Genomic DNA, 20,872 nt, shown 5'->3' with positions numbered 1-20,872 from the left:
CACATATGTGTTGCATATATATATATATAAATATCTTATATATAATTATATATTATATATAATATAATATATATATATATTTTTTTTTTTTTTTTTTTTCTCCGTGGTATATAAACACTGATATGCAATATATAACAATAAGTCTTTTTTTTTTTTTTTAATAGTTGTGTGACTTTTTGCTACCAGATTAGTTTTTTCTCAAACACTTAATACTGTAGGTCGCTTTCAGGGGTTCAGGCACAAGAAGGTTGTACATTTTTGGGGTGCGGAAAAGGTGACCAGGGGAGCCAAAGAATATAAAAGCAAGAGATCCGTAAATTGAGTGAATAAGCTGCTCAGACCAAGCGCCTGGGAGCTTAGTGAAGATTGCAGAAGAGGCTGCGGGCCATCGCTGATGCTGGGTTGCTTCAGGTGCAAATGTAATTTGCCTTGTTCTGATCACTCGCAGCTTTTAATAAGATTGAAGTGAATCATCATCATCATAGCGCTGTCACTGTTTCAGCAGATTAATATTCCATGCTTTTCTTCAGGCTAATAATGAAAGACTGGAATTAAAATGACCTGCAGAACATGCTGTTTGACTTGGTGGAAAACTGCGTCAGTGTTTCTGTATTGGGCTTGCTGTTCAGAATATGCTGGTGATCAGTATTGGGTTGCCCAGCACATTGCGCTGTCCAGCTACACTGTGTTGACTGTAGTGTATTGGGCTTGCTGTTCAGAATATGCTGGTGATCAGTATTGGGTTGACCAGCACATTGCGCTGTCCAGCTACACTGTGTTGACTGTAGTGTATTGGGCTTGCTGTTATAGTTTTACAATTCCAGCACTGTGTTGACTGTAGTGTATTGGGCTTGCTGTTCAGAATATGCTGGTGATCAGTATTGGGTTGACCAGCACATTGCGCTGTCCAGAAGATGGGGTTGGTGGGGTTTTGGGGGCTGTAGTGTATTGGGCTTGCTGTTCAGAATATGCTGGTGATCAGTATTGGGTTGACCAGCACATTGCGCTGTCCAGCTACACTGTGTTGACTGTAGTGTGTGGACTTGCTGTTATAGTTGTACAATTCCACAACCTGAAGATGGGGTTGGTGGGGTTTTGGGGGCTATAATGACAACCTTCTCGTGTCATTCTCTTTCATTCCAAACTCGTCCATTATATATATGATCAGTACACATAGACGCTTTGTGTCTGCTAGCTCTGAGAGGACCATTGCTCTTCTGTATGTAGCCGTGCTGATGTATTGTGTGCTTTAGTTGTCTGGATGTTGAGAGACCTTCAAGAGTCCTGTTCTGTACTCAGAATGGATGACCTCTAAGCTTCCTTGAGTCTGTGAGAGTGATGGGAGCAGAGGGAGGGAGGGAGGGATGTCCACAGTGTGGGTTTGATTAAAAGCACAAAACAACTTACACTCCCACCCCCACTTATCCTTTACCCCCCCCCCCGAGCGAGCGTGCGTGCGTGCGTGTGCGCGCGCTCTCCTGAAGGCTGCTGGGATTGAACCGCCCCGTTTCCACAGAGACGATCAATAAGGATTCTTCATCAATAAGTCCTGGAAGGGGCCCATGGCTCATGAATAAAACCAGCAGAACAGTTTGGAAAAGGCCCGCTCACAGACTGGACACTGGGACTGGGGGGGTGCGTGTGTGATCAAGCACTTTCATTGAGGAATATAATACAGGACATCCATTCAGAGAGCAACAGCTGAGCTTCACAGTCTTCAAATCAGACAACTTGCACCGGGCTCACAGAGGAAACCTTTAGTCGCTTTTATATCCTAATAACACATATAATACTACTAATAATAATAATGCTAATAATAATACTACTACTAATAATAATAACAGTAATAATGATGATAGTAATATAAGAAGAGTATTGTTATAGCACTACCACCATCTGCATAATCAAAGAAGCTGTTACAATCTGGGTTATCGTGAGCGCTTTGGTAATTAATGTCTTCTATGAAAACAGCACAGTCCGGGTCTTTTCTTTGGGGGGGGGGGCTGAAATTCACACAGATACGTGCTGTCTCTCTAGGCTGTTTCTCTAGGCCGTCTCTCTAATCTGTCTCTCTAGCCTGTCTCTCTAGCCTGTCTCTCTAATCTGTCTCTCTAGCCTGTCTCTCTAACCTGTCTCTCTAGCCTGTCTCTCTAGTCTGTCTCTCTAGCCTGTCTCTCTAGCCTGTCTCTCTAGTTAAACTGTCTACAGTAGTTGCTTCCAGTGTCAGCTCCTTAACCTCCCCATCTGCAGCTCTCCTGGGGAGATCAGGAATCGGGATGGAAGATGAAACGATGATGGAAAGAGAGAGGGACACGCTAACGAATGCGCCGTCATTGTTTCAAGGAGCCTGTATTGATCGGGATACTGGGAGAGGGCAGCTTTCATCTGCAATGCAACGCCTTCTGAGATTCTTAAAACACATTCCCAGGCTGGTGGCTATTTTGAGCTGGTCAATATCCAACTGAAACCTGGCCCAATGAAGAAGCTGGTTTCAGATTGCAGAGGAACAATGGAAAACTATGCAAGCAGCTGACCTCTCTCCCCAGACTGCTGACTTACCGGACCTTATGGATTTTCTTTATTTATTCTTTTGTATAAAAAAAATAAAATAAAAATAATAAAATAAACAGGAACTCTGAAAAAGAGTCCACTGAACAGATGCACTTCACAGGACTACTAGAAGAACAGGTAGAGATGATCTGGGGCACTGCAGAAACTGCAAATAAAATGCATCTAATCCTTCCACATCGTAACATCGTAACCTATTAATATCAGTAAGCAGAACAATACTATGTATAGCAATGATAAGACCAGGGTTTATTATGACACTGACTGGAAGTTGCCCTCTAGGTTGTGGAATGGGGAAGTGGTTTGACCCTTACAGTAAGGGCGATTTGTAGAGAAATGCGACTGGTCAGAATTTACCAAGGAGTAACTTGGTGTAGAAATCTGGATTTGCCTGATATTAAGGGGAATATATGACAATTACATGTACAAATGCATTACCTTACCTTACCTTAATTCAAAGGTAACTGGAGAAGGGGATTTGGGCTCTGAAAGCCTCTGATCCTTTCAAGGGCTCCAGAGTTAAAAAGCTTGAAGGAACATCAGATTCCGCATCTACCATGTGACCTCTGACCTCTCCAATTTCTCTTTAAGTCTGCCTCAACCTCGTTGTGACTCACCATGGTAACCCAAAATGTCAACCAATCAGAGTGGCTGTGACACTTGTTTCAAGTCCAGTGACTCATCAAACAAATTGAAACGTTTGAGCTCCTGAGATATACATATTTTAAATCGCCTGATCACTAGACAGCCGCCTCGAAATGTCCAGATCCTGAGAGAATTATCTTTGTGAGTTCACCCTCAGGCATGCAAGAGTTCAAAGTGTTAACGAAGGTGTTTAAATTGATAGGGGTGCAGTAAAACAGAAAGCAGAGGCTGATTCTGAGGCGATGCCTGCAGCCACAGTGATGTCACGCAGAGTGACCCTGCAGGGTCTCCCTGTGGCCAGCAGGGAACTACAGGGTTGTTTTTCTGCACTCGGGTATGCTGGGTAGTTGCTAAGGTAGGGAACACACACCGTTCATCCTTTAGAAACAACTCCATTCATAGTTCCAAACGGGAACATGCACTGATGGCTTTTTAGTGGCAATGCTAACATAAGGAAAGACGAACACTTGCTTTAATAGCTTTCTGTTGTAGACTTTTGCAAAAGACATTCACTAAAGCCTTGTTGGAATGTGCCTCCCGTGCAGGATACATTGTCTAAGCTGCGTTTTCCTCATGTTTCAGGTCCCTCCTGTTTTTAATATTTTATTCTGTACGGTTCTCTGTTTGCTTCTGCTTAGACCATTGCTGGTCATACTGACTGACTTTTCCAGTAAAAATTGCTTCCGAAAGACACACAAAAAAAAAAAAAACAACAGAATATTGCGTTCATGTACTGCAGTGAAACAGAAGACATGTTTTCATTTAAATGCAGAGTAGTGCCGTTCTGTGTGTGCAGGATAACATCTGTGCACAGGGGAATCCCTTAACACTCACACTGGGTTGATCAGACATGCTTTGTAATGTACTACTACAGCTAGCAGGCTAGTGAATTTTGACAGCACAGGCTGGGGTGGTTGGTCCAGACAGTGTATTGGCTAGTTATATATATACACACACACACACACCACGCTGAAGCTGTGTCTCGATCTGGCTTTTGTACTGTTAAAACTGCAAGCTCTCTGCCAATGTGTAAGACAAAGCTTCTTTAACTAGAGAGTTGTAACTGATTGCTGCTTCCCTCGAGACGCTTCTCCTCTCTGTTTGAGCGCGAGTGTCGATGACTGCGTCTGATTTCTCCACAAACCATCAAGACCTCTTCTAGACGTGGCGAGCGTTTCGAACGCCAGAGCCTGGATCTCTGGAGCCACGGTGTAATTAAGTCACAGCACACGGGCTCATTAGTATTCTGCATGCTGAGTCCTGATTGGCTGGGGCCGGTGGAGGTGCTCAGCATGTGAGCCGTGGGACCAGCTCGTCCAAGCTGCACTATTTTGAGGAATTCGTTTCTCATCCAATTAGGCAGTGCCTTCGCCCCAGGCAAGCAGCCCCAGACTGTGAGGAAAGCCACTTATAACAATAACCTTCGTACAGTAGCTGCCCAGCAGTGCTACTAATGAAAGCCTGTGCATGTTATCTGAAGAGAGCCTGTCTTGTTTGTGTGTTTTTCATTTAGAGCCGTGACGCATCCCCTCTATGTATTCTGCAGTACTTGCAGTCTGTCAGTGTCAGCAGGTTTTGGTATCAAGGCCAGTCCTTCCTGTGTATTTGACTTGAGTGTTAACTGATCCCATTGAGATGTTCACAGTAATACTACAGTGAATTGACCTGTGCCAGGGATCTCTCTCTCTCTCTCGCTCTGTGTTTCTCTCTCTCGCTGTGTTTCTCTCTCTCTCTCTGTGTTTCTCTCTCTCTCTCTCTCTCTCTCTCTCCCTCTCTCTCTCTCTCTCTCTCTCTCTCTCTCTCTCTCTCTCTCGCTCTCTCCCCCTCTCTCTCTGTCTCTCTCTCTCCTCTCTCTCTCTCTGTCTCTCTCTCTCTCTCTCTCTCTGTTTCTCAGCTTCAGTGTGGTTAGTGGTCTGTTGGGAAGCAGTGGTTGGTGTTTAAAGGAGCTTATTTGTTTGTTTTGTCAGAAGGCTGATGATGCAGGGCAGATGCTGAAACAGATTGCAGTGATAATCTGTGCTCCTGATTCCTTCGCTTTGCTTTTTGTTTGTTTGTAAATTAGATCTGAAATCATCTTAGTCACACAAGGTCAATATAGAGCTTGTTAAGGGTTTTCATTGGAAATGTGGCGCTGCTTTGATCAGTCTCACCCTACATAGTGAACATGTTAAATGCCTTTATTTTTCACCTATCTGTTATAGACACTTTTTGTTCGGATTGAGATAAAATAATGATTCTTCGCTTGTCCTTATAGAAGTCATGACAGGCTGTTTCTGATCTGTCTCGGAAGCTGGCTAGGGACCAGGTGAGTCAGGCTTGGCACTGCCCTGTCTATAATCCCCCTGGCAGAACCTCGTGCAGCAAGGATGGGCGAGATTCAGAAATACAAACAACGAATACTCTGACTAAACTAACCCCAAAGAGCAGCCAGAGACGCTGCAGTAGCGTTGGTTAATATCACTACAGGAATGGTTGGTTCAGTTACAAGGCGGCAGAGTATCCTCTAACAGTCATCTGTTGAATAAACATTGTCTGCATATCCTGAGAATCCAATAACAATGTGACATCACTTCCTGGAACCAAGCCACTTCCTGTGCTGAAGGTCATACCACACAGGAAGTGACTTCATACCCAATTCCTTGTTTGTTTGTTTTCTAATCTGCAGTTGAGCGTTGTGCTTCAAACATGTGTCTGTATTAAGAATGATAAAATAAAGGACCAAATGAATAAAGTGTAATCATGCTGCTAATGCGAAGAAGAGGCAGGGAATTGGTTAAAAACATTGGTTACCTTTAAAAGAGGATTGCTATAGTAGTGGAAATGTAAAAGACAGTGAAATACATAAAAACAAGAGACCTGTGGTTCAATAACATGCCTATACTTTGTCTTTTCATTGTCAGCACCCTGACAACTTTTTACACTGAGAACTTTAAAGTCTGTTTCAAAACTCTTTTCAAAATGTCCGCTCTAGTGCACTGGGGTTTGAGATCTGTCCTCTAAAATCACTGCAGGAAGAGCGATTTAAACAAACAAACAAACAAACAAACAAACAAACAAGTGCTCTGTGTTTTGTGTTCCGTACCACATCATGGATCGGCATGGCTGTGTTACCTGTGTGCCAATGTGGGCACAGCAGTCCTGACACTGTGTTAAATAACCCTTGCAGGATGTTAAGAATGAAAGGAACAATGACACCGCGTCATGTAAACAGTGCCGCAGCACGCGGGGACGTGGAACACTGGATTTCTCGGAACCCCGTCACTTCATTTTTAAGAGGGGTTCACTGTGTTGAGAGCTGATAGAGAGGTTCTCTGTGAGGCTGGAGACAAACACCAGCGAAGGTGCTCTCCTCTGCAGCTGTTGTCAGTTACCAGTCAAGCAGATGTAATGTCTGCTAAGGAACTGTGGTTATTGTGTTTGGAGCCGTTTCCATCGAAGACCTGCAGCACGCCAGCTGGCTCATTTATAAAGTATCTGCTGAAAGGAAAATGTTGGTAACCCTACAAACCATCCAAGACTCTCAAGAGGATGGTCTTGTTTATTTGCAGGTCTGCTGGAGTAAAAGCAGGGTTTTGTAAGCCACACGTTCGTTCTCATATCACTTCATTTCTTACCTGTTCGGTGTGTTTGTTGCCTGTCACTTCATTTCGAGTTGTTGCCACGTCAGGGTTGGCATCTGGATTGCCTGGCAAGGGGATGTCTGCAAACTGCCAGCAGAATGGCCAGGAGTTAGGGGTGATCTGTAAATTACAACACAAGAAAAGGTGAGGCAGTGACAGTAACAGTGAGGTGGTTTAAAAAGCAGTGGCTACTGTTTTAAACACAATGATGTTCAGCGCATTCTCAAACCTAGAACATTGATACATGTACCAATCTAACCCCACAACCCAGACCAAGAGCTTCGCTGATAATTGCATGATAACAGAGTTTACAAGATTTTGTAAAAGGCACTGCAGCAAGCCAACAGTAATATGCATCCCATATCTATTTCAGTAATGGTTTTGAAATGGGCCCCATGTTTTATAGAACTAATTTAATGTTCCTTTATCTGTCTGGTAGAGCCTCTCTCGCTGCAATGCATAAATCGTTCAATGATGCCATTCTGTGAACGTTGAATGTTTCTCTCCTTTTATTTTAGTATCAAAGAGCAATAGCATAAGACTACATTAACATAATCCCACAAGAAGATACACCCAAAATACAGAAGCTCGGTATCACTGTGTGCGTCCTGCTTTGTAAACATCAGAAACGGATTCACAAATTTGTTTGCTATATTGCATTCATTTTAATCCAAAATGCATGCATAATATTCTCAGTTTGTAACTTGTATTTTCCACACAGTTCTTTTGATAATTGATAATCTGCAAAATAATTGGTTCCAGACAGAGACTGCGGGGAAAACAACAATACTTGCAATGTTCTGTCTAAAATGACTAAATGTCTCTGTACTGCAAGTTTTGTGTTGCTATCAGTTTTGCAGATGTGAATGTCGTCATTATTTTAATTTTCTGCCCCATTTCAAGAGGCCAAGTTTCCACCTTCTAGGCACCGTTCCTCTTGTATTGAATGAAACAATCCTTCTTCCAAAACAGGCAAAAGAAAACCGGCAAGCCTTTCCCAGCTGCTCTCTTTGGAACGTTCTTCAAATAAATAAGAGAAGAAAGAAAGATGAACGGCTGGCTAGCTTTGTGTTTGAAATGAATTGCAGGCAGTCTGTTCTGAGTGTGTACACTCTGTAGGTCAAAGTCTTTCTCCGCTCGCTTGTTATTTATGTGAGTCAGTTCTGAAAAGGCAGCCCAGTGATTTAATGAGATGTGTTTTCTTTGTGACTGCTCTGAGTGTTAAAGTGTGATTGAGGGAGGGAAAGGGGGATCTCTGCTTCAACTACCCAGCCTGAACAAGCGCAGCTCAGCTGGGCAAGTTCAGCGAGACTCCAGGATAACCAGGGAGACCCTCTGCATGCCATGGCTGTTCTCATTGAATTGAACCTGCAGTTTAAAACCAACAGGCACAGGGCAGCTGCAGATTAGCCACCTTGTATTATCAGCCCAGCGCTGGATTACAGCAATGAAAAAAACAGATATGCGCTCTCTCCAGTCATTCTGGGAATCTGGCTCCAGGACCCCTTTAGAAGAATTACAGGTAATTCACCTTGAGACATTTAGAAAGACTGAATCTTGCAGATTATCAGGCACAAGAGATAGTCTTACTGGGCATGGTTGGGAACTATCTACCACTGTTTATTTCAGTTGAATAAAGTGGATTAGAAGCAGACGACTCTCATCCTGCTCTTTAAAACGGGTTTACCTTGATCTTGGGCTACTGCTCCTCAGGTAAAGCAGGGATTTTATTCCCGGTTGTCAAAGCCTGAAGGGTACTGTTTGGGTCCACTTCTCTGATTGGTTGCTGGGTTTGTGGACCTATGACTTCTTATTGGTTCAAATCAGGGGGGGGGGGGGGGGGCGCAGGGCTGGGATTCAGTGGCTACTCTGTTTACAGGTATACTTTTAATCCAGTGCATGCCAGTGTTAGAAATTAGCCAACGCACAACTTTTACTTCAAGTATTTCCAAAAAGTAAATGGTGCGTTTGTTGTCGCCTGCCACTATTGTAACAGACCTGCTGCATTGTTATTGCACTGAACACTGGCACTTGAATGATGACGACTCTTCCGCACATGACTTGTGTTTTTTGTTTTCTAATGAAGTCATTAATAAAATTGAAAATGCTTCAGCCTTATCATTACATCTATTGGTCTTGCTCAATGGTTGTTTTTTTTTTACAGCTTCCTAGAAACAAAGTTGTAATGTATATTTAATTGAGCGGTTAGCTGGGAAAATCTATAATGCATCATGTTATATAAAACAGTGTAGTAATGCGATGTATGTTGATAGAGACGCTACAGTACAGAAAATCGTACTGGAGAAGTGTAATATAATATATATATATATATATATATATATATTAGATATATATATTATATATAATATATATATATTATGGTCAGGTTTCATATTAAATGTTGTGTTGCTCATTGAACCAACACAGAGCTCCACAGAAAGAGCGAGATCTGGGCGGTAAATAGATATGCAATTGATATTAAATTCATGTTAAATTAATAGTTAATAAATATGCAATAGCTGGTTTCTTGCTAAATGTTAACCAAATGTCGATTGAAAATGTAATTGCATATCACGTCCATTTACATAACGTTTTGTTGCTCTTGAAAATATGTAATCATTTCCCATTGTTTACATGTTTTTAATTGAAAAGACAGCTAATCTGACTTACATGTTGATGGAAAGTAACAGGGAATAATTGAACATAAATGTAATATGAATTGCATACCTATTTAATATTAGATTATGCCATGCAGTATAAGCGTTACCATCTGGGCATAGAGAATAGCTAAGCTCTTCATGCCCTCCTGACAAGCAGTGACTGATGCCAGAGCTCTCTGATGCTATCAGCCCTCATTTAAAACAATGTGGTTGTCTATTTAAAAAGCAATCTGCTAGCACAGTGTTTAGTGCGCGGTTCACTGATTTTTTTTTTATCGTTAATGCATCACAATGGCAAGATCGTTGTACTGCATTGAAGTACGAGGTTGATGTTGAGTATTCTGTTATTCACAACGACTCTGAGTGTAATATACGAGTCCATCCTCCTTTAGCAAAGTGTTACAAGTAAGTGGGTTGGAATGGAATTCCTCGAGTGCAGTATCCTTTATAGATCTCACATGTGCAGTTTGGAAAGAAACACACATTTAGGTAGCTTTGCTCTTCCCTGGTTGCCTAGAGAGAATTTTGCCCCACCCCTTCAACCTCTTCCTCCCCGTCATTATCCAACCAGCTGCTGACACCCATAATGACTGACATGCTCTCAGCCAGTAACGTGCTCCGACCCGGAAGGCTGAGGTGAAGTGACTTTGGAAGCGAAGCAGTAACAGGCCTCCTGAGAGAACGGCATCCTACTTACTTTAACCTGGTATAGCACCAGCAGGTCAGATGTGCGGAATGGTTTCGTTAGCTACAGTAACTGTAGGCAGAGTTGTGTTTATCGTTAACGTGTCCAGCCTAAACTCAAAGTAATATTTGCATGTGGAGCTAGAAACACACACTCACATTGCAGTGTTGGGCTGTATTATATGAAAGAGCGTTTCAATACTATACAGAAACTGACTTACACCATGTGAGCCCCCAGCCAAGAACAGCAACTCGGCACGACCAGGATTCAAACCAGCAAGCTCCTTATTGCATGACTCCCAGATTAATAGACAAGACGTACAGGGCGAGGCTGAACATGTACCAGAGACCTTGCAGACTGCAAGAGAGCGTCTAAATCACGTTTTTTGTGTCTGCACTCACAACTGTTATGAAGCCTCGTGGAGAGGCCTGTATTGTAGCATCTCCTTCGCCCAGCTCAGTCAGAGAAGCGCTCGTCTGCAGACAGAGGTAATGATGGCCTGACGTCCTCTCCAAATCAAATCAGGAACAACATTTCCAATGGGCCGGGCACGCGTGCCACTTCAAAGCTTTTCAGCACATTAGGACAATTCAGAGGCGGATAGAGTTACCGAAAATAAGTGAACCGCAGATGGATTCAAGGTGGCTAAATGAATTAGCAGCCAGATCTGTTTTCTAGGTTAATATGTACAGTACATACATCCTGTAACAACTATTCGGCACGCTGGGTCCAAAGCACAGAAACTCAAACAGTGATACCGATAAACAGGCTGAAACCTGCATGAAATCATTATTGAGCCTTTGATATAATATACATATAGCTAGGGCAAAGCCATTAACTTTAATAAGTGAGGCCAGGGTCAAAGCAAGCCAAAGGGATGGCTCTCATTATGCCCATCAGTCCCTTATCCCCTGGGGGTATAGGGTGATCAAACTGACCCTCACCAAAAGATATGAATAACATTTTTGCTTTTTTTTTCAGTAATTCAGGACAAAGCACCACCACACAAGCAGAATCTGACATGAGTACCACTGAGGATTTGGGGGTATATCTCAACGATGAAACATTTGTCCTCAAAAGCACATTTGGACAGACTCTGTGAGGCTGACCCTGGGGTAACTGAAGAGAGGAGGAGGGGTGAGAATAGATTGAATAAAAGAGGGACAAGCGCTTAGACAAAACCATTGGAAAAAGACATTTCAGCAGGCGTGCAAAGGGCTGTATTTCTAACTAAAAACACGTCCCTAAGGAAGACAGGTGTATTGTGTTTGCTTGTTACACTGCAGACTCCATACCTGCAGGATATACACTCCCTTTATCTTCACCAGCTCTTGCTGGGTTAAGCCTCCTCTGGGTGCTTCTCTTTGCCTGCCTGTGTGTGTGCTAAATTATTACTGATCTGTATCCCAGGCCCTGTTCTCTAGGCATGTCCTATTTCAGAAACTCTTTAAGGAGAGAAGCGCTTCAATCTTTTTATTTTGCAAGTTAAATGGGACCATAATCAAGCAGAAACACTCCTGAGAAAATTCAAAAGGCTCTTTCCACCCATAGATGAATGGAGCGCATCTAAGGGACGAGTTTACAGGGAGCACGATCAATCCTGGAAGGAATGCTGGCTAGGGAAATGCTGGCTGCAATGTTGCTCGGATAACGAGCTGAATTGGTGAGCTGCCGCAGAGCCTGGATTATAACAAGACCCTCCCATTGCAGGTAATGGCAGGAGCGTGCCCGTTCAGTTCAGCGCGCTCTTACAAGACAAATCAGCAGCCGTGCTCTATAAATATCTGCTGGGATAGACATGGGAGTAAATCAGACCATCTTACAGTAAAAAAAAAAATACCCGTTTAACAAACGAGAGCAACGCCCTTGCGTGCAGTAAAACAATGAGCTATTTATTTCCGAAGCCATTTCACTAGTCATTCACATATTGTGTTATATCAGAGAATGAAGACATGGCAGTGTTTACCACCTGCTATAATATATTCGGGCAGTGGGAAAGAAAGAAAGAAAAAGAAAGAAAGAAAGAAAGAAAGAAAGAAAGAAAAAGAAAGGAAGACCCCTGTGAACAGTTTGATCGTCTCTCTCTGTCTCCCTCTCTCTCTCTCTCTGGGGAATCCTTGGCAGTTGATTTGATTCACCATGTCATCCTATATCTGTCAGTGGAGGCGTCTGATTTAATAGATGCTTTTCTTGATGGAGGAGGGGAGGGGAGTTACATGGATGCTATCAGTGTCTGTGAAAGATGACGGAACCCCCTCTATACACCCACAGGAGATAGATTGCATCATCCCCGGTGTGTCAGAAGCACTCTGTCCAGCACAGCCCGAGTGACAGTCCAGTATCATACCGTGCGGGCAGAACGACAGTAGCGAGTTTCTAACTTACGTTTACTATCAGGGATGGTGTTTATTTATTATTGTGTTTCATTTTTATTTTAGATGTACTATTACATAGAGGGCAGGTCAAATCTCGATAGAACATGGTGAGCTATACACATCGTAACTCAAGTTGGTGAATCGAAAAAGAAAAAAAGTTGAAAAGGATATACAGTAGCCAGTTTCTAATACGTTTACTATCAGGGATGGTGTTTATTTATTATTGTGTTTCATTTTAGATGTACTATTACATAGAGGGCAGGTCAAATCTCGATAGTAGATGTTTTTTTTCTGTTTTTTTTTTTAAAACCAGCCTGATTTCCTGGGAAGCACACACATATATATATATATATATATATATATATATATATATATATATATATATATATATATATATATATACACACACACACACACACACACACGTCATCGCTGCCGCCTGCCCGTCTCCCCTCGCCTCTGCCACCAGCCAGCATACGGGAAAGTGACAGGGGGTACCTATTTATAACCTGCGAGGCGAGGCGCTTGCGGCTCCAGTTAATAAAAGAAGCGAGCGACTCCTCGCAGGCACTTCACAAGACAATAAAAGCCACCTGCCTCTGTTATAAGAATGATCCATTCCTGCCTGGGATTCCCAAGTGAGATAGCGGAGTTATTTCGGTACCGGTCTTTGAGATTTCACAGGCGCGGGTTTATATCTCTGGTGTAGAGAAGCTCCAGCCAGAATGGACGAGGCGGGCGATCTCACCGCTGCGGATAATAGGGCAGGTGCTTCCTTATCCGTAAACTGTTTTTAAAATTACATTTCAAATAACGTGACCAAAGAGGATATATAAAACATGCTGGCCCTTGTTGGTAAATGGTCAGAGGGTGGAGAGAGCTCGTTTGTCCGAAGAGCGTTATTGTTTTTGGAGACCGCAGGACACTGTGAGTCTAACCGCTGAATGGCACCGTCAGTTGGCGCCGTTTGCAAAAATAAAAACATGAGAGCATACATAAATAAATAAAGCAGGAGGTACATACAATTGAGGAGGAATAACGGAGAGCACCGATAGCCATCTCCCCATCCCCTGGGAGCGGAGGCTTCAGTAAAAGACCATTCGTCTTCTCCCTTCCCTATACATAATTCATGCAAGAAAAGCCACATAAAAAAGCACATCTCCAGCAGAGGCAGATTAATGGCAAGCAGGTTTGGATTAAGCCCTGCAAATCCTGAAGTGCATCATCAGTGAGAGGTCTGGTACAGAAATAAATCAGGGAATCCTAACTGTACAGTCAATATCAGAATGCAAAACCCCAGTGAGGGTTTAAATATGCTTCTCTGTGCCAGAGCTGCTGCTGGAAGCGCGGAGAGTTCTGCAGAACTTTCTTTAAATCTGCTTCCAGTGTTCCCCTGAGGAGACCTCTGTGCTCTCAGGAGCGAGTGTATCTTTGATGCAAATTTAGGCGTCTCCCTGGCTTGCTTCAGAAGCAGCTCTTATAATCTCCACAGTCAAGCTCATTCAGTGCAGGGTCAGCCGGTGTTCCCTTACAGGTAAGCGCTTCAATTTACCTGAAACACAGAGCTTGCCTGGCAGCATGTGAAATTCCACCCCTACAGAGCATGCTCGCCACCCTCTGGATCTGCAAAGAAAAATCCCATTGAGATCCCATTATAATCTCATGACACAACCTACACAGAACCATGATGTTGAAATGACATCACAATGGACATAGAACGCTAGCAGAACCATGGTGTTGCAATGACATCACAATGGACATGGAACGCTAGCAGAACCTTGGTGTTGAAATGACATCACAATGGACATGGAACCCTAGCAGAACCAAGGTGTTGCAATGACATCACAATGGACATGGAACTCTAGCAGAACCATGGTGTTGAAATGACATCACAGTGGACATGGAACCCTAGCAGAACCATGGTGTTGAAATGACATCACAATGGACATGGAACCCTAGCAGAACCATGGTGTTGAATTGACATCACAATGGACATGGAACGCTAGCAGAACCTTGGTGTTGAAATGACATCACAATGGATATAGAACTCATACTGCACAGAGGCTAGATCACAAACCGCATTTCTCATTGCTTGACTCAATCCTCAGAGAAGCTGCCAGGTTACTGTTGGCTTGTATTGACTTCCTGGGGGTGGAGTGGCTATTTTAATTGAGCCAGTGATCTATAGCAGGCTGAATTGAGGTGTTGGGGTGATCCATTGCACTTATATCTGTGATCTTCTAATAGGTTAATTCCACGCCAGCACAGCCCATGGTATACAGCCATCACAGATACCGTGGCATTGCTTCAGACAGCCCTATGAAACAGGACAGGAGCCTGCTGTGAGTGTGCTGCATGCTGCGCAGTGTCTGGGCACAGTGAAGGGGTGCCCTGGTTATATTCCATTACAGCTCAGAGATTGCGTCTCTCCATTTCTCTGTAAGGGAATACCCCTAAAGCAAATGGAGAGTGGCTTTCCAGAGATATTATTTACTGCACTGAGGCAGCCCAGAGTCTTCTTCATCAACCCACATGCATTTTAATGAGGGGACTGCCCTGCGTGCCTGTGGATCTACTGCTCATCCCAGGGCTCCAGAGACAGTGGCACTGCAGCACTGGCATTGCAATGGTTCTACAGGAAAGGGCACTGTTACCACAGTGGCATCAAACTCTCTATACACAATGCGGTACTGGGGTAGCAGCAAAACAACTTCACAGTAAAAGCAGATTCGTTTTTGTTGTTGAAAAGTAAATTAATCCTTTTCTAATAAAAATACATTCATCAAGCATTTGTAGAAGAATTTGGACTCGAATCCATCAGCTGTACAGTATTTATAATGCATACATGCAAAGCTGTATGTAGGTAGGTATGTGTGTATATATGTGTGTATGTGTGTGTATGTGTGTATGTATGTAGGTATGTGTGTATATATGTATGTGTGTATGCATGTAGGTATGTGTGTATGTATGTGTGTGTGTATGTGTGTATGTATGTATGTAGGTAGGTATGTGTATATGTATGTGTGTAAAGACATGAATACGTACAGACATGCTCATCACATACAGCAGTAATCTTGCAGTTTAAAGCCACCCCGCACATTTACTACAGACAGGTGGAATGTAAATGAGCAGAGCACCTGGTTTCCTGTGTGGCCTGGTCTGATGCAATCTTGTGCTGTCAGGGAGCTGAGGGGAGGTGGACACCGAAGCAGGGCTCCTGCAGTGTGAGTCAGGCTCTGCTGCAAGGGGACCTGCCTCTGCCCTGAGTGAGTTTAACTGAACGACAGGCAAGAGGTGTGCAGGTCTGTGTGTGTGCGGGTCTGTGTGTGTGTGTGTGTGTGTGTGTGTGTGTGTGTGTGTGTGTGTGTGTGTGTGTGTGTGTGTGTGTGTGTGTGTGTGTGTGTGTGTGTGTGTGTGTGTGTGTGTGTGTGTGTGTGTGTGTGTGTGTGTGTGTGTGTGTGTGTGTGTGTGTGTGTGTGTGTGTGTGTGTGCGTGTGTGTGTGTGTGTGTGTGTGCGTGTGTGTGTGTGTGTGTGTGTGCTGGTCTGTGTGTGTGTGTGCGTGAGGGTAGGTTCTGGTTACACTCTCCGGTCAGGTTTCCAAATCGAAGCCTAAATAGAGCTTTACCTCTTCAGATCCACTGATTATTGTTAGCCAGGACAGCCGTGAATTCTCTGATACAAACTGCCTGGCTCTGCTGCTGGGTCTTCAATTGAAGAGCTCTTCAGATCTACAGGTAATATACAGGTGAAGTACAGCTGATATACAGACTGCCTGGAGGGGAGTGATTGGGGGAATAATTAGGATATTTTCAGCTGATCTTTTTTTTACCCGATTATATCATTTATTTATTTAATTATTATTTTTAATTATTTTAGTGGGTTTATAAAGTGGTAATAACAAGTTTTATTGCACATTAGCTCAAGTTTTTCGCTATTTGTTGTTGGTTAGTTAAATCTTCAAGATGAAAATCTGTGTGAAGTTTAAACAGAGAGTCTTCATGTCCCATTCTGATCACAGGCATGTTTAAACCAGCAGAGCAAAGCGTCCGCAGCATCCTGTCATTGAGCTAATCACAAACGCTGGCCACTTGCATCCACAGTGTGCTGTTCATAGGCCTGTGTTCCTATAAACTGGGTTTTCAGAAAGGTTGACAAAGTGTTAGCTGGAAACTAGTGCTTGAATTACGAGGGGTGGAGTTACTGGTGTCTCCTAAAGTCAGCTCCATAGTTCTGCCGGGGCAGCCCTCCAGAACGGCTGCGGTATTGTTTAATTTAATGAGACATGATGTCCAATACTGTTCACTCAATCCTCATTTCTGTATCTATCATTGCCTTTTTGCAATGGCTATAAGGCACAGAATAACTGTTGATAGGATTATAGAAGAGAATATCGCACAGTGCAATGACACTGACAGCAGGGTCAGAGGAGAACGTGTGTGAGATTCTTTTCTTTTCAGCCCTTGCAGTAATATACTATAAGATTCCATCAATCCCAGCCTTACTCCAGTGATGAGTGAACTCGGCACAGCACTCTGCGAGTGTTCAGTGTGCAACGTGTGCGCGCGGCGGAAGATGCCGCTTTCCTATATAGTATAAACAAATGCTGCATTACAGCCTTTCCAAGAAAGGTTTCCGGAAGCTGTTGTGAAATTCGACCGTGGCGTCTGAAACAGCAATGCTCAGTCCGTTGGCTGAGTAACGCTCTCATCTTAATGCTCAGACTGTGTTTCCTTACTCGCTGGTTTGCATTACAGCGCTATATGTGATTGCAAAACATTGTCGCTGCTGGAGCTGCCCCCAGGGTCCCTAGCATAGCTGTCCATTCCGATCGATAAATCTGCATCTATAAACATGCCTGTGACCCTATATTGACAGCTCAGCAAGGCATGAGCGCATTGCACAGTTCCAGCAGTGTGGGGCTGATAATGTGCCGTGATGCTGCTGTGGATTAATAGTGCTTGTTGTGTGTTCAGGGTATCGTAGGTTTGTTCATAGATTTGTGACCTGTCATCTCATAGCACTGATGGCTGCTTCATACCATTGTAACTGCCCTTGTGCAATCGTTCCCCTTTCGTTGTTTTGAATACCAGTTCTTAAAGAAATTAAAACGTCACATTTTTGTGCCAACACTCTACCTGCTGCCTGCCAGTCCAGCACAGACCCCCTGCCTGCCAGTCCAGCACAGACCCCCTGCCTGCCAGTCCAGCACAGACCCCCTGCCTGCCAGTCCAGCACAGACCCTGCCTGACCCCCCTGCCAGTCCAGCACAGACCCCCTGCCTGCCAGTCCAGCACAGACCCCCTGCCTGCCAGTCCAGCACAGACCCCCTGCCTGCCAGTCCAGCACACCCCCTGCCTGCCAGTCCAGCACAGACCCCCTGCAGCCCAGCACAGACCCCCTGTCTGCCAGCCCAGCATGGACCCCCTGCCTGCCAGCCCAGCACGGACCCCCTGCCTACCAGTAACTACTATGTAAATACACAGGAATTAGAGTTGCTCTATTTTTACTAACCCCTATGAAACAGCGTTTGTTAGAATGTAAGTAAACTCTCTGTTAATGGTTCGTCAGAATTAATCTGCAGCGTGATGTGTGATAAGAATCCACGTCGTTCTTCAGGATCAACTCTCTTAAAACTTCAAGGATACAGGCTTATTATCATAACGCTTGTCTTAGAGCATTGCAAAGTTCTTAATTAGTACCACTGCAAACTTTATTCCCAGACTTACTCCCTGACTCCAGGATGCACTGGGATCACTCTGTCTCCTTGTTTCAGGTGATGCTTGAGACACTGTGCAGGATATAGTACGCGGGTGGAGGGCACAGGGTCATGTGGTCAGTGACAAGTGATCGGTCTGAGTCACTCAGATAATGTGGCACTTTCCATCTCACTGGATTACAGGGGGAGTATCCGCTACGGTTTTGAAAATAGTTTTTTACATATTTAATTTGGTAGCCTGAGGTGACACGCACACACACACTCCCACACACACACACACACGCACACACACACACACACACACACACACACACACACACACACACACACACACACACACACGCACACACGCACACACCCTCTCTTCCACCTGCTGCACACTTATTTCCAAAGGGACCCTCGTAACCAAGAAACAGTTAACTGGGAGCGCAAGCAGGTGCTTTGCACTTCACATCTTCAAGACTAGACTTGTGTGTGGCAGAGCAGTCACTGCCTTTTCTGAACAATAAAAAAAAAACATTTCTATCAGTCTACAAAGTCATAGATCTGATCATCTTCCATCTTCCTGTTCACAGACTTGCAGAGGGAGAGAAGACCGCAGCCCAGGATTATCTAGTGCTGGAAAGACTGCATTGCTGGCCTCTGTTCTTACAAGGATTGCGTTCCTCTTTCTCGTGATTTTGTTTATTTGTATCTTCCATGCTGGCGTCTCTCTGGGCTGGGAGGGGGAGCTGATATGACCAATTGCCGGCAGATGGAGGTGGCACTTGTGAGTGTTGAGAATTTGAACGGCTTGGGAATGGGAGACCAAGGTGATCGTGGCTATCCTCGCTACCCCACCGAAATGAGCACCCCTACCAGGACCACGGATCGCCCTCCCAGCTACTGCAACAACCTCCAGTACCAGCAGGGCCAGCAGCCACAGCCCAGCCTGCCCAGGAGGGGACGATCTAGCTGCGCCAGCATGATCTCCAGCTGGAAGATCTTTCTGAACAGCGAGGGGACCCAGAGTGAGGCCGTCTTCACAAAACTGGCCATGGAGTGTGAAGAGGACTTGCTGGGGGTCCAAGGGGGGAGGAACGAGGGTGACCAGAAAGTGATCATTAATATTGCTGGCTTGCGCTTTGAGACCCAGCTCAAGACCCTGGAGCAGTTCCCTGAGACCCTTTTGGGTGACCCCCAGAAACGGATGCAGTATTTCGACCCCATGAGGAATGAATACTTCTTTGATCGCAGTCGGCCCAGCTTTGATGGGATCCTCTACTATTACCAGTCTGGGGGGAAGATCAGACGTCCAGCCAGCGTTCCTTTAGACATCTTTGAGGCTGAGATCGTCTTTTACGAGTTGGGGAACGAAGCCATGGAGCAGTTCCGGGAAGATGAGGGCTTCATCAAAGAGGTAGCGGTCCCGTTACCCACGAATGACATCCACCGGCAATTCTGGCTCCTCTTCGAGTACCCGGAGAGCTCCAACGCCGCCAGGGTCGTCGCTTTGGTCTCTGTTTTTGTCATCGTGGTTTCTATTGTCATCTTCTGCCTGGAGACCCTTCCCGAGTTTCGAGAGGAACAGGATTTTTTCTCCACGACAGCCGATTTCTTCAACCTGAGCCAGGAGGCTTCCCCCTCCTCTTCTAACCCAGCGAGCCCCTTCTCAGACCCCTTCTTTATCATCGAGACAGCCTGCATTGTGTGGTTCTTCTTTGAGGCCTTCGTGCGGTTTGTGGTCTGCCCGAGCAAGCAGGAGTTCTTCCGCAACATCATGAACATCATCGACATCATTTCCATCATCCCTTACTTTGTCACCTTGATCACCGAGTTGGTAGCCACTCCAGAGCCCACCGCGGGACAGACCATGTCCCTGGCTATACTCCGCATCATCAGGCTGGTCCGTGTCTTTCGGATCTTCAAGCTCTCCCGGCACTCCAAGGGGCTGCAGATTCTGGGGCAGACCCTCAAGGCCAGTATGCAGGAGCTGGGGCTGCTGATCTTCTTCCTTTTCATCGGGGTCATCCTCTTCTCCAGTGCGATCTACTTTGCAGAAGTGGACGAACCCCAGACTCAGTTCACCAGCATACCCGAGGGTTTCTGGTGGGCTGTGGTGACCATGACCACAGTAGGGTACGGAGACATGTGCCCGATCACTCTTGGGGGCAAGATGGTGGGTACCTTGTGCGCCATCGCTGGCGTCCTGACCATCGCCTTGCCCGTGCCCGTCATCGTCTCCAACTTCAACTACTTCTACCACCGGGAGAACGAGGAGAAGCCCACGATACCCACAGAGGGAGAGGCATCCAAGACGGCCGCAGAAGACGGCAGCACAACCTGTCTGAACCAATCTAACGGGTCTCAGCTGACCGACAAATCAAAGAACAGCAAGCTCTGAGCTCCGGGCAGGAGCCGACACACTTTTCCATTTCCAAATGCTTTCTTTCACTAGGACCCTGGAGGTCGGGCTCTCCTTTACAAGGGAGTCCTGGAATGATGTAGGGGGGGGGGGGTGGAGTTCAAAACCCCAAACAATCACCTTATCTGTCAGCAGTACAGGCTGTGAAGTAACAAAACAACAGTCTACACCCCCTGCCATCAGCAAGGGGGAATCTTC

At 44.9% G+C, this 20,872-nt stretch overlaps 1 protein-coding gene across 1 annotated transcript; it reads left to right on the top strand.

Moving 5' to 3' along the window:
• Positions 1–18,891: 18,891 nt before the first annotated feature.
• Positions 18,892–20,653, top strand: LOC121300189 (potassium voltage-gated channel subfamily A member 10-like). Its single transcript, XM_041228685.1, has one exon. It carries the CDS (start codon positions 19,007–19,009, stop codon positions 20,651–20,653), a length of 1,647 nt encoding a protein of 548 aa, XP_041084619.1. The 5' UTR covers positions 18,892–19,006.
• Positions 20,654–20,872: the final 219 nt, after the last annotated feature.

The sequence above is a fragment of the Polyodon spathula genome, chromosome 25, assembly GCF_017654505.1.
Source record: "Polyodon spathula isolate WHYD16114869_AA chromosome 25, ASM1765450v1, whole genome shotgun sequence".
Classification (NCBI taxonomy): Eukaryota; Metazoa; Chordata; class Actinopteri; order Acipenseriformes; family Polyodontidae; genus Polyodon; species Polyodon spathula.
Note: the sequence above shows the minus strand (reverse complement) of the source record. Positions and strands in the feature narration are given on the sequence as shown.